Source organism: Vigna angularis, chromosome 7 (genome assembly GCF_016808095.1).
Source record: "Vigna angularis cultivar LongXiaoDou No.4 chromosome 7, ASM1680809v1, whole genome shotgun sequence".
Lineage (NCBI taxonomy): Eukaryota > Viridiplantae > Streptophyta > Magnoliopsida > Fabales > Fabaceae > Vigna > Vigna angularis.
In genome coordinates this window covers 3461597-3475427 of record NC_068976.1, presented here as the reverse complement: position 1 = coordinate 3475427, position 13831 = coordinate 3461597, and the positions used below count along the sequence as shown (strand labels likewise).

The 13831-nt window shown below is 33.4% G+C and overlaps 1 protein-coding gene across 8 annotated transcripts in view; it reads right to left on the bottom strand.

Moving 5' to 3' along the window:
• LOC108337622 (uncharacterized) overlaps positions 1-11553 on the bottom strand; it is a 32921-nt gene extending 21368 nt beyond the window's left edge. For 3 of the 8 annotated variants that reach the window (XR_008250380.1, XR_008250379.1, XM_017574186.2), the window contains exons 1-8: positions 11254-11553; positions 10988-11152; positions 9788-9886; positions 9559-9690; positions 9375-9443; positions 9206-9302; positions 9025-9130; positions 5343-5553 (exon numbers count right to left, since the gene is read on the bottom strand). Coding sequence is in view for 6 of the 8 variants with exons in the window: in XM_017574186.2 (XP_017429675.1) it covers positions 5343-5553; positions 9025-9130; positions 9206-9302; positions 9375-9443; positions 9559-9690; positions 9788-9886; positions 10988-11152; positions 11254-11352 (978 nt within the window). In the remaining 2 variants the exon portion in view is untranslated. Of the gene's footprint in view, positions 1-5342; positions 5554-9024; positions 9131-9205; positions 9303-9374; positions 9444-9558; positions 9691-9787; positions 9887-10987; positions 11153-11253 lie in introns of those variants that run through there. The other 5 variants (XM_052880049.1, XM_017574182.2, XM_052880053.1 and 2 more) reach the window with 5 other exon arrangements.
• Positions 11554-13831: the final 2278 nt, after the last annotated feature.

The window sequence follows — 13831 nt, the reverse complement described above, 5'->3', positions numbered from 1 at the left end:
AAGCCAAGGACATCATAATTTATTCATAAATCACTTCATTACAGGTAAACTCACTATAATACTAGTCTATGTGGATCATATGATTATTGCAGAAAATGATAAAATAGAAAAGTTGGTTCTAAAGAAAAGGTTGGAAGCCCAAGTTGAAATCAAAGACTTGGGAAAACTCAAGTATTTCCTTATGTAAAAGTTGCTAACTCCAAAAAAGGGATTTTCATATCTCAAAAAATATGTGCTTCATCTCCTCAAAGAAAATTGAACAAAAGAATTTTTGAAAGTGAAGCGAGCTCTCCTATAAAAAAGACCCAATATCAAATATTGTTAAGAAAACTTGTTTATCTATCACCGACAAGACCAAGAATTACTTACGCGGGTAGTGTGGTAAGATAGTTTATACATGATCCAAGAGAAAGATACATCTAGGTAGTTTAAAAAATTCTTCAGTACTTGAAGTCAAGCCTAGGAAAGGGTTGTTTTAAAGGAAGAAGACACTTTGACCCTAAAAATATACAATGATATAGACTCACTAAGTTCTCTAATTGATAAAAAAATCTACATTTGGGTACTATATGTTTCATGGAGAAATTTTGCTAACCTAGAGAAGCATGTGTGTATGTGAAAAAGTCTACTAAAGTCATACTAGATGGCCTTAAAATAAAGGATGACATATGTTGTAATTAGAGGAAATATCTATAAAATATCTTCTTAGTTAAAGAAAATATCCATAGAATCTTCCTAATTAGAGAAAACATTTGTAGGGTCTTCTAGATCATTTTTCAGTATATTGTTTCCTTATTTCCATTTTTTAGAAGATTAGATTTCTACAAATAGAAGTAAGGAGAATGTAATTAATATGAATGAAAATAATACAATCATTCTCTTTTTAAAGTTGGTATCAAAGCTCCCGATCTTGGGAGCTCTGTTTCTGCTACAACAATACCCACCATTGTTGTTGTCCAATATCTTATAATTTATTACTCTTGATATGAAAGCTTATAAAGAAGAACTCGCGCGCTTGAAAGCAATGGTTGAATCAATGAGTAAGCCCTCTGGATCATGTACTTTGTCCACGGAAGGTAAGATTTGTCTCAATATTGTTGGTCATGTGTCTCAAGGTGTTTGGATTCTTGATTCAGGGGCAACTGATCATATGACACATTTTTGTGTGTCCTTTGCCTCATATGGTAAAACAAATAGAGAACAACTTATTACAATTGTGAATGGTCAGGGTATACATATATGCAGCTCTGGGAATATAATTTTAGGCTCATCTATTGTAATAAAGGATGTTTTATGTTTCATAATTAGCCAACAGTCTTATCTTTATACAAAAAATTACAAAGAATGTAAATTGTTCAGTAGCATTTTTCTCAACTTATTGTGTTTTTCAAGACCTTGCCACGGGGAAGACGATTTTAAATGCTAAGGAGCAAAGTGGTTGTATCTGTTGGAGTCTGATGACCAAAGCAAAACAAAAATCATGAGCGAACAAGTTACATTTGAGACGTGGGCAAATTCCCAAATATGTTACATCATAAAAGGTTTGGGCATCCTTCACTCAATCCTATCATGTCCTTATTTTCTCATTCCTTTATCAAGGACTCTGTTGAGTCTTTTAATTGTGAAATTTGCTAGTTGTCAAAATACCATCGTGCATCTTATCCTATTATTAATAAAAGGAGTACTTCTCCATTTGATTTAATTCACTCTGACATTTGGGGACCTGTCGTAGGATCTATTTTCGAAGCCAAATGGTTTGTTACCTTTATTAACAATTGTACCAGTATCACGTGGGCATACCTTATGAAAAATAAATCAGAATTTTTCCAAATCTTTGTTACTTTTTTTCGTCTTGTCCAAAATCAATTTGGAAAAAATATCAAAAGAATCAAGTCTGATAATGGTACTAACTATGTGAATCATGAATTTCTCAATTTTTTGTCTCAAAATGGTATTGTTCATGAACTAACATATGTAAACACCCTTCAACAAAACAGGGTTGCAGAAAGAAAGAATCGTCATCTTATTGAAGTAACTAGAGCTCTTCATTTTCAAATGTTTGTTCCAAAAAATTGTTGGGAAGGTGTGTTAACTGCCATATATCCCATCAACAAGTTAACCACCCATATCTTAAATGGCATTAGTCCTATAGAGTCTCTATTGTCTTTTGTTCCTTCTTCCCCCCTAATAATGGGTCTACCTAGTCGAGTCTTTCGATGTATTGTTTTTGTTCAGTCTCATCATCCTAACCATAGTAAATTAGATCGCAAAGTTCTTAAATGTTTATTTATTGGATATCCTTCTAATAAAAAAGGGTACAAATGTTATCATCTTCAGAGTTGTCGAGTCTTTATCACCATGGATGTCACCTTTCATGAAACAAAATCCTTTTGTCACTCTACCACTTTAAGTGGAGAAAGCAATTGAAGTGGGTGAACTTTCCTTCTTGTCATTACCATGTTTGTCCTTGTAGGATGCCCAAGATCTGAGCAATGAAGCTTACCATAATCCACAGTGAGGAAAAAGAGGAAGAAAGCAAATTTTTTAGCAAAAAAAATGAAAGCAGAAAACAACCCACTTCGACTCTCAAGCAAGAAAAATTGTCTAATCCGGAGATGAGGATCCTTGAAGATAACAGTGAGGAGGTAAGTATTACTGAGGATTTACCCATTGCATTTAGAAACGAAAGAAAATCATGTGCTAAATATCCTACTTCTCAGTATGTTTGTACTAACAATCTCTCTGATAAGCACAAAAGCTTTATTGCTGCAATTGATGCCACAAAAATTCCTACCTCAATCCAAGAGGTCATAAAACTTGAACATTGGAATCAAGCCATGAAAGAAGAGATGAATGCATTAGAAAGAAATTCAACTTGGGAGATTGTTGATAAGCCAAGAGACAAGAAGGCAGTCGGGTGTAGATGGATATTCACGGTAAAAAATAAGGTGGATGGGACAATAGAAAGATATAAAGCTAGATTGGTGGCAAAAGACTATATCCAAACTTATAGGATTGACTATGAGGAGACATTTTCCACGGTGGCAAAGATAATTACAGTTCGAGTTGTTCTCGCTTTGGCTGGTCATTTTAGTTAGGACTTACACTAGTTGGATGTGAAGAATGACTTTCTTCATGGAAATATAGAAGAGGAAGAGTACGTGGAGATTCCCCCAAGTTTTGAACTGAAAAATGAAAGAGACAAGGTACGCCTCCTAAAGAAAGCATTGTAAGCAATCACCTAGAGCATGGTTTGTAAGATGTACAAAAGCAATGTTTCCCTTGGGATACAGACAAAGCCAAAGAGATCATACTCTATTCATAAAGCACTCCTCTACAAGTAAACTCACTCTATTGCTTGCCTATGTGGATGATATGATTATTGGAGGAGATGATGAAACAGAAAAATTGGCAACCTAATTTGAAATGAAAGATCTAAAAAAACTCAAATATTTTCTTGGAATAGAGGTTGTTTACTCCAAGAACAGAGTTTTCATCTCCGAAAGGAAATATGTACTTCATCTCCTCAAAGAAACAAGAAAGTTGGGATGTAAAACCTCAACAATTCCTATAGAATAGAATCACAAAATTGGAAGTGAAGAAAGTGCTTTTGTAGAGAATGCCCAGTATCAAAGATTGGTAGGAAAGTTGATTTATCTATCACACACAAGACCAAACATTGCTTATGCAGTTAGTGTACTGAGCCAATTTATGCATGATCCAAGAGAAAGACACATGCAAGCAATTGACAAAATTCTCTTGTACTTGAAGTCAAGTCCAAGAAAGGGGATATTATTCAAAAGGAAGACACGTTGACTATGAAAATATATACTGATGTTGACTATGTAAGTTTCTATTACTGATAGAAAATATACTTCTCGGTATTGTGTGTTTCTTGAAGATAGTCTGGTATCGTGGAGGAGCAAAAAGCAAGATAGAGTATCTCGTTCTAGTGCAAAAGCTATATTCGGAGCACATACTCAAGGAATGTGTGAAGGACTTTGGATGAAAATCATTTTGGATGACCTTAAAGTCAAGGTGGATCACCCTATGCAATTACACTGTGATAGTAAGTCTGCCATGAGCATTGCCCATAATCCAGTACAACTTGACAGGACCAAACACATTGAGATTGACAAACATTTCATCAAAGATAATCTAGACAGAAGCTTTGTGATTACAACTCATGTTCTTAGAGAACTTCAAATAGCATATATTTTTACAAAAGGGCTCCCTCGGGGTAGATTTCAAGATCTTGTAGGCAAATGGGAATGATTGATATTCATTTACCAACTTGAGGGGGAGTGTTGTAATTAGAGGAAAAAGTTCATAATTAAAGAAAATATCTATAGGTAAGGAGATTTCAGTATATTGTTTCCTTATTTTCCTTTTTTAGAATATTAGATTATTACAAATACAGGTAAGAAGAATGTAATAGACATGAATGAAAATAATAAAATTTATTCTCTTTTTCAAGAAAAAGCTTTAGGCTCTAGATACCATATTGAGTATAGTAAAGCTATATATAGGATTAATCTTCCTTGTGTAGAAAATACGCATAGAATAATTTGTTTATAATAATGAGAATGTGGACTAAGCCCAAATACAAATGAATATCTAAAAAAAACATAATTAACATAGGGACTATGTTTCCCTAATTAACATAAAATGCAATATATCTATAGATATCATATAAGAAAGAGTTATTTGAATGTTGTTTCTAATGTAGACCACAAAGTACGTATTTATATTAATTTACATAATCAAATACAATAAATTCTAGCCTAAGAATCAAGGATCAAGGATCAATGATCCTAATTTCCTAAAATTTGAAATCGCTAATGATTAACAAATCTGTAAGGGGTATCGAATCACATTGTTTTTTGAAAGTTCTTTAAAGGCTTAAATATGTTTTTAATCCTTCAAATTTGGGGCACTATTTCTTTACTAAATATTTTCATGTTTTAGTCCTCCCATTTCACGAGCACCACTTCTTAGATTTGGCTTTACCTTGCTATGTCTTTCAGAAAATTTGATGAAAAGGAAACATGTTAGTAGAATTTTGTTATGCAATAGAGTTTTGTATATATCAAGAGTGTTAGCAACAAAAACTCTCAAACACTACCATTGGTTAAAATTTGTTAGAAACTAAATGATTATGAGTGAAACTCAATAAATAAGTGGAACTCAACATAATTAGTTTCAGTATTGCAATCAATAGTGGTGTATCGATTGCATTACTCATTGATACATGTCAGCACACGTTCTAATGATTCAGGTAAACTTGTAATACAAAATGATGAAAACTAAAGATTTTATAACAGGACAGAAGATTAAATAACCTGAAAATAGAAGAATGAAGAGACAACTGCACTCAGCCAGATGAACAATGATACATGTAGCAGGTACGTTGATGACAATATAAGCCAGAGTCCTTCAAATATGGGCCAAATTGGAAGCTTCCCTGAAGTAGATGAATTTGGAGAACCTCTTGGAGTATGTTCTGTCTTTTGAATCTCATCAGTCTTGTTTTCATGATTGGAATCAGATTTTCTATATTCAAGATAAATAAATAAGTATGATTCTATCCCTACTGATGCCATGCATTAAATATACATTAAATTAACTCAAAAACAAAAGTTTAATGAGATGCACATGATTCCCTCATATTTATCACCTGAGTGTGTTCGTTTTTGACATCTGTTCCTATCTATCTATCCATGCTTTTCAGAATAATATTTACTTTATATTTTTTATTTTTTAAACTAAAAATGGTGAAATCACGAGACTTTAGGTATAGAGAGAGCAAAATGATACAGTTGATTTAGAAATTGGACAAAGAACAAAAAAATCTTATTGAGGACCACTAATTTCTGACCAGTCAACATATGGGTATAGCACCAGATTAGGTAGAATAGGAAGGATGAATGATTTGGATATTCGAGAGATGCAGAAATTCTACCAGTCGTCCACTACAAAAACATGAGAAGCTACTCTCCTTTCACTTATTTATATCCTCTGATAGGGTCATTAAACTAACAGGTTTCTTAGAGTAACAGCTGCTAGTTTTGATTTCTTATTACAGAGGTTATCACTCTCCTCTTGATAGACCTGAGCAGTTGATACAATTGGTAAAAGAATTAAAAGATTTTACACCACAATACAAAGATGAGAGGCAAAGGTAAACAGTGTAAAAGAGAGAACTGCTACTGCAGTAGTTACAAAGTTATTTATACACTGCAACTGCTCAGAAAAAGAGAGGATATAGTATAAATAGTCAAGTTGATATTAACTTCATAGATTTCGAAATTTTTGAGAGAAAACTCTAATTTGTCTTATTAAGTCTGAAGTTCAGGGTTAAGCTCCATAATATGTTGATACTCTATTTATAGAGTACTTGAATAATGGGAGAATAAAGAAATATAGTATTAATTACAATCATTCTAATTATATTCTCAACTCATCTATTTTTGACAATCACTTTATCTTAAAAACATAAATAAAATATGATGAAATGAATGTTAAGATTCTAAGGATATTTTTTCTCAATTACTATAGAGATATTAGGATATTTTCAGATTAATTATCCCATATTTAGAACACTCTCCCTCAAGTTAATAAATGAATATTGATCACTCTCAACTTACCAACAGGATCTAGAAATCTTAAGGAAGTCCCTTAGTGAAGATGTATGCTAACTGGAGTCCTATAAGAACATAGGTTGTAACCACTAGACCTTTGTCAAGATTATCTTTGATGAAGTATCTGTTCATTTTAATATATTTGGTCCTATCATACTATATTGTATTATGAGCAATGCTCATGGCTGACTTGTTATCATAGTACAATTGCACAGGGATGCCATCCGTTATTTTAAGGTCATCTAGTATGATCTTCATCCAAATTCATTCACATGCACTTTTCAGTAGGAGCTTGAAATTCAACTTGTGCACTTTATTGTTTGCTTCTCCAAGACCCTATACTTTTTTCCTAAGATATACAGTACCCAAAGGTAGACTTGCAGTCAGTAAGAAAACTTACATAATCTGTATTAATATGAGTATATATCTTCAAAGTCAAGCATCTTCTTTCCTGAAAAGTGACCCCTTTCATGGGCTTGAATTCAAATACTAAGAAAAAATTTCAACTGCTTACATGTCTCTTTGTCTAAAATCATGCATTAACTGGCTTGGCAACTAAATAAGCCATGTTTGGGATCGTGTGTGATAAATAAATGTTTTCCTACCAATCTCTAATATTGGGTCTTTTCTACAGGATAGCCCTCTACAACTCTAGCTCTATGATTCTGTTCAACAGAAACTCTTGAATTTCAACATCTTAGCTTATTTGTTTCTTTAAGGAGATCAAGTATATATTTTCTCAAGGAGAAGGAAGTTCCCTTTTCTGAATAAACAACCTATAGTCCAAGGATATATTTAAGTTTCCTTCAGTGTTAATAAAGGCCAGGCATAATTTTTCTGACATTTTGTACTTCAAAAAAATTTTCTACCATTGCCATCATTTCTATGGATGAACGTAGGAAACTCCAACCGTTTTAACACGAGCAAAGAAGTTCTTCCTTGTCCTGTCCTTATTAGATTTGTTACTGTTGATGTCATCTGACCCATTCTGACACATCTACTGAGTTTTCTCCTCCATTTGACAGTTTGTGTCCTTGATTTCAGGAAGCAGATTCTTTATTTCTCTCATGTCTTATACGCATTCTTCACAAAGTCATATATTTTCTAAGGTTTGCAATCTCTTTCCTCTGTTCACGGACCCATTTCTCCAAAGCACTCTGCTTTCCATTATTGCAATCAAAGATATGGCATGTTGGACCAAAATTGTTAGGAATCAACCCTATTTTCAGAGAAGAACAATGAAAAGAAAATTAAAACTTCTTTATTTCACCAAATGCACAAAAAGATGCCAGAAAGGAGCACTCTCCTTTCCACTGGATTATTCCAGTTACAAGTCACACGAATCCCCCAAAACTTCTGCCCTTTCCCCTTTAAGCTTCTTATTAAAGGGCTCCTCCCTTCTAACTAACTTTGAGCTGTAAAACTACCTTACAACGGTATTCTTAGTTTTCTTTTTTAAACCTCCAACTATAAACCTCCAATCCTGTCTTAGTATCAACTTTTTGTGCTTGCTCCTGCCAAACAGATTAGGACTCAAGGCTGTTACTAGCAGTAACTATCTAAGTATCAAATAAAGTAACACATTATTAAAAATATAAGGGGATTGTAGGAGTTAGTAAGGAGAGGGTTGGGACTTAGAAATGCAAAAGGAAAGTAGAACTCCTAAATGTCAACATGTGAAACAGAAATTCCCTGCTACAACTTACAATCATTGCTTTGTATCTTCATCTCTAAGTTATCCCATCATAGTACTCTGTTTTTTCTCCTATATTCGGATTCAGTTCTATTAGCACGGCGTCTTAAATTACCTTAGAGAAAGAGACTGTTCATTTACATGGAAGATATTGAAAAGTAAGTAGACAGGAGGCCTGGACATGTACCCACTTCCCCCACTGATTTAATATAAATGCTGCTAACTAATATACTGTGTCAGCAAAGCATCCATCTGCAGGGAAAATTAAAAAAAAAAACAAAAAAACCCTAGTAATACGGAAGTAAAACTAGCTGCCTCTCCTTTCTGCATGGATATTAACTTCTTTGAATTAACTACTTTGTATATGCAGATATACACGGAGAAGTTGTCTTCTCCTGTTGCAGATCATTGGTTCTCTCCAACACACCAGAATTTTGCCACCAAAATAAGCCACAATGAACAAACAAATCAGAAATATTGTGATTGACAAATACAATTAGACTATACTGTTAACAGACCTGTAACCAGATTTAAGGGACTGGTCCAAAACAAATTTCTAGTTTTTGATGCCCCCTATATTTAAAGGTTAATACATTCCCCCAGAATTAAAATAATGGTATACATAGGCCATCCAATACTTATGTGTTTCCACTCGTGTATAACTACAAAGAAAGGAATATGTAAAATGACCTAATGGGAGACAATTTTTCTTCTTCTGCATGAGATGTACCACAATTTATCCCTCTTGATGTCTGCGCTGCAAGTTCCATCAATAATGCAGCAAACAAAAGCAAGACTGCAAAACATATGGTTGCACGATATGACAATAAAACTTATGAGAAAAGACAGTTAAGGGCAAATGCAAACTTACATGGGCCAACAAAAGCCATCCCAATGGCAAACAATGACCCAAAAAGTTGTCCAAGGGTGGCACCAGCACCAATAAACCCGAATAATCTTGAACCTGACTGAACCCAAAGTATGTTAAGTAGGCCCTAAATAATCCAGACAAAAACAAAGTGATATAGCACCAAACAAACCTCACTGTCCATCACATCAATTACCCTTGCCCAAGTTGAAGAAATTGTAATTAGATTAAGCAAAGCAACCTACACAAAATAACATAAACTAGTCTGCAAAAATTTCATTTGAAACAAGCTAACAGCAGAGTGAAATCAAATTAGACATTAGATTCTAAATGGAAAATAAAACCATCAACCATACCCAAAGAAACAATCCTATACGAACAGAGATATAGAACCATCCATGGTTATCCCAACCAAATGAAGAGGTAAGACTGCCTTGGTCACCAATTTTCCTTTCTTCCTTTGAGGGATAGGTCAAGGGCATGGATCCCTAGCAACATAATTTAAGACAATAAAAAGCAAGTATTCTGAATTTAACAAGCAATATAGACCGCAGCAAACAACTTCAAGTTATACTATTGTCTTACTGTAAAATTGGACTTTGAATATCCGGCGGATGAGGAGTGCCATAGAATAAAGAACAAAATGAGGGATACACTAAAGAACCTGTGTATCAAAAACAAAGCCTGGAATTTCAAGGAGCACCATCACAGATTATATTAATGAGAACATAATATAATAATATCTGTGAAGAAATAAAGAAGACCAACGAAACAATAAAAGACTTGAAAAAGAGAATGATTTTATTATTTTAATTCATGGTAATTACATTCTCCTTACCTCTATTTGTAGCAATCTAATCTTCTAGAAAGGGAAATGAGGAAACAAAATAATCTAGAAGATCATACACATGTTTTCTCTAATTAGGAAGATTGTATAGATATTTTCTCTAATTGAGAAGATCTATCATACTCATGTTTTCTCTAATTAGAAAGATTATATAGATATGTTCTCTAATTGAGAAGATTCTATAGATATTTCTTCTAATTACAACACTCCCCCTCAAGTTGGTAAATGAATATCAATTATTCTCAAGCATGGGATTACCACAACCATACAAGCACATTTTATGGGGTTAAAATAGACTCAAATTCTAAGATCCAACACCTCAGTCAATCGTTTTAAATGAAATCCTTAGGAACATGTTATTACACATTTGAAAATATGCTACTTACTCATTGCCCTCTGCATCAAAGTTCAGGACTCAGGTTGTTTGTCCAATGCACTATCAAAGCTGGAACCTTTATCGTTTTAGCTGATTATGTTCAGCAAATTCCGGTTCTACTAGTTTACCTCTTGATAACCTTACAAGTTCTCTTGATTGTATTTTCCTGAATGGTTAATAGAGTGTGTACTGTGGTCTATGTTTATTAGTATATCTAGTGGAACAGTTATCATTGGGGGATGATTGTGTTGTACTACTATGGATTAGTTAATTCCTGTGCTCTGACATAATAGCTCAACCTTACGAACTTATGGTTTGGGTCATTTATGTAAGATTTTAACATGTATGATTATCATACTTTGTGTTCTGATTTATTTTAGTATGAAGATGCAACATAGGCACTGTGTGCAGCAATAGCAAGCATGATTGTGTAGCTATTTACAAGTCTAGTGGCATTTACTCATTAGTTTAAGATTAAGGGTGGCTAAATGAATCATCAAAACTAAAATCCGCACTTTAGAATGGGCAAGGAAAATAAAAAATTCTTAAAAGTATAATTTACCTTGCCTTTGGAAAGGTTAGGCAGAGAGAATATGAGAGAAGAAAAGGGCGCAGCAATGAGGGTGAGCAACAGAGACCCCACGAATAGACCTGGCAGGTTCGATAACCCCAACGAGATGGCGCCCTCGTCCCGCAACGGAAGAACCACGAAATAGGCACTCAAAACCTGCAAGAAATGCCCCAAAAAAGTAATGACCAGTTAAAAGAAAAAGAAACGGAAGGGGAAGAGAAACATCCTTGGTGGCTGCCTTGAGCAGAGAAACTCACGAAAAAGAAGCAGAAGAAGGAATGGAGCAGAGCAGAGGTCTCGTGCGGGTGAACCGTGACGAAAACAGAGACGACCGCCTCAAACGTTGACCTTCCCATAACGTTAGGGGTTCAAATTTTGGAGCAAATGGACGGAGATTTCAGAAAGAACAAGCATTGGAAGCAAACCCCATGTCAAACTCTTGAATCTGATTACACGTGGCAAAATATAATGAGGAGAGAAGGAGGAGGCTTAACAAATTGTTAGACAGTGTTTGTGGCAAGGTGGTCGGTCATGTTGTTCATATGGTTTATGAGGATGGATTGTATAATAAGCATTAATTTGTGGAGCATTAATTTGTGGTGCATTATCTGGGTATGTTTCTAAATTTCCAGATATTTGGAATCACGAAATAGAACCTCAAAGTCCATCCCATTACTAAGATATTATTGATAAAGAGTATATTGTATCATTCCAATTTTTTTCCTCTTAAAATTTATAATTAACAGAAATTACATAATAAATTATATTCATATTTTATAAAAATTCTCAATAAAAATAATTATTGTTTTTCAATCATAAACTTTATTGAAAAGGAAAAATATAAAACTAAAGTATTGTCTCCAAATATTTGATATTGATCATTCTCTTTAATGTTAAACATTTTTCTCAATATATGTACCACTGCTTTTAAGACAATATACAATTATCGTAAATGGAAACTATAACCACAAAATAAAATGATAAATTGATATCACTAAGTAAAAATATTAGATTTGAAAATAAACTCATTCAATATTTAAAACCCATGACTCTAAAAAAAATATAATCTTTCATAACAAACACGACAACGCTTTAGCTCATAGAATTCTCAGTCCACCGACATTTGTCTTTTAATTTCGACACTCCAAAGACCTTTTACAACCATGCACACCCAATCATAGTTTATAAAGTTCTATTTAACACCCCATTTTTCATTTTCCTAAGTACATAGTTATATGAAAAAACATATCTCAAGTGGTTACTTAAAAATAAAATCATCACATTTTATTTAAATGTCAAATAAAAAGAAAAACCCATGTCTTGCATTACTGTTGTACCTTATTAACTTGACAAAAATAATAATAATAAAATTTATAAGATTGCCCCAAGCGTATGTTGTCTTGTCCAACTCTCATTTTTCATTGTTGTGCATCTTATGCAATGCATATACTATCATTTGCTCTCGTATAAAATACGATCATCGTAGGTGAAAAGCACAACCACCAAAACAAATGGGTGAGCTAACGAAAATTGTAACGCCCTAATTTTCAGGATGTCACGTGTTATTCAAAAACCGATAAATTTTAAAACTTTATCATAGCGCGAAAACATCTTTTCAAAACCTCGCTTTTAATGTACATAATTTATTCAAAACATAATAGTTCCAAAAACACTTGTTCAATGGAAATAACGAAGGACCCTTTGAGACCATCTCTCAAAGTCAAGAACCCCTTGTTCTTCTTCTTGTCACGCATGAACAGGGAACCACAATCCGAGATTGCAAAAAACACGTTTTTGATCAATGTAGAAACACCTCAGTAGTGTAGAGTATGATCAGCCAATTACGTCCACATTTCTTCTGTCATGAATCCTTCAAGTTTCTTCCAAATCTTTGAATCTTTGTTCTTGGAGCTTCTCAATCACCTGTAACACTTTTCTCTAATCAAAGATATCAAATATGAAAATTTCAAATGATCAATTCGTTATTCTTGTTTTTACAGTACAGTGAGCAATGCGTCAATATATATAGCTATCTCATGACAAATGCAGACTAAACGATCATGTTAGTTGTTGATAGGGGGAGCATTGTGTTAGATGAACCCAATCCCTATATATTGGTTTTTTATGATGATAACACATTGATAATAACAACACATGAATGTTGTCATGTCACAACATAATGTTTCTATATTGGGTTATAAGTTGAATGTGTACATGCTTACTATGTAATATGCACATACCGTGTTTATCACAATTGTTGGACATACTGTGTTGATTGATGCATATTATTGTGTTTGTGAAGTGATTATATCTGTGTATGCACAATGTATGTTTCTGTGATATGAAAACCACATGCACAAAAGCATATCTGAATGACAAATTGATTACAATGTTGTAGTATTCAACTAAGGTCATCAAACAGCTTATGGTTTTGAACTGTGACAAAACAACTAGTTTTAAATCGATTACATTAGTTGGTGAATCAATTAAAACTCGTGTTTTTGCACATATCTTTTTCAAATCTGCTGTGATGTATTTTTAGAAAAAAAAAATTCAAAAATATTCTAAGTGTTAAAGCTTAATCGATTATATGCTTTGCGTATTCAATTAAGTCTGTTATGTTTGAAAACTGACTTATGCTTGTCATAATTGTAATAGCGGTTATATTTTTAAATGTGTTTGACCAACATTTAATGAAAATCGATTACATTAATTGCGTATTCAATTAAGGGCTAAAGTTGTTGTAATTCGGTTACATCTGTTTAATGTAACCGATTACATAAGTTAGTTAATCGATTACTTTGCGTCAGGACTAAAATAAACTATATATTGACG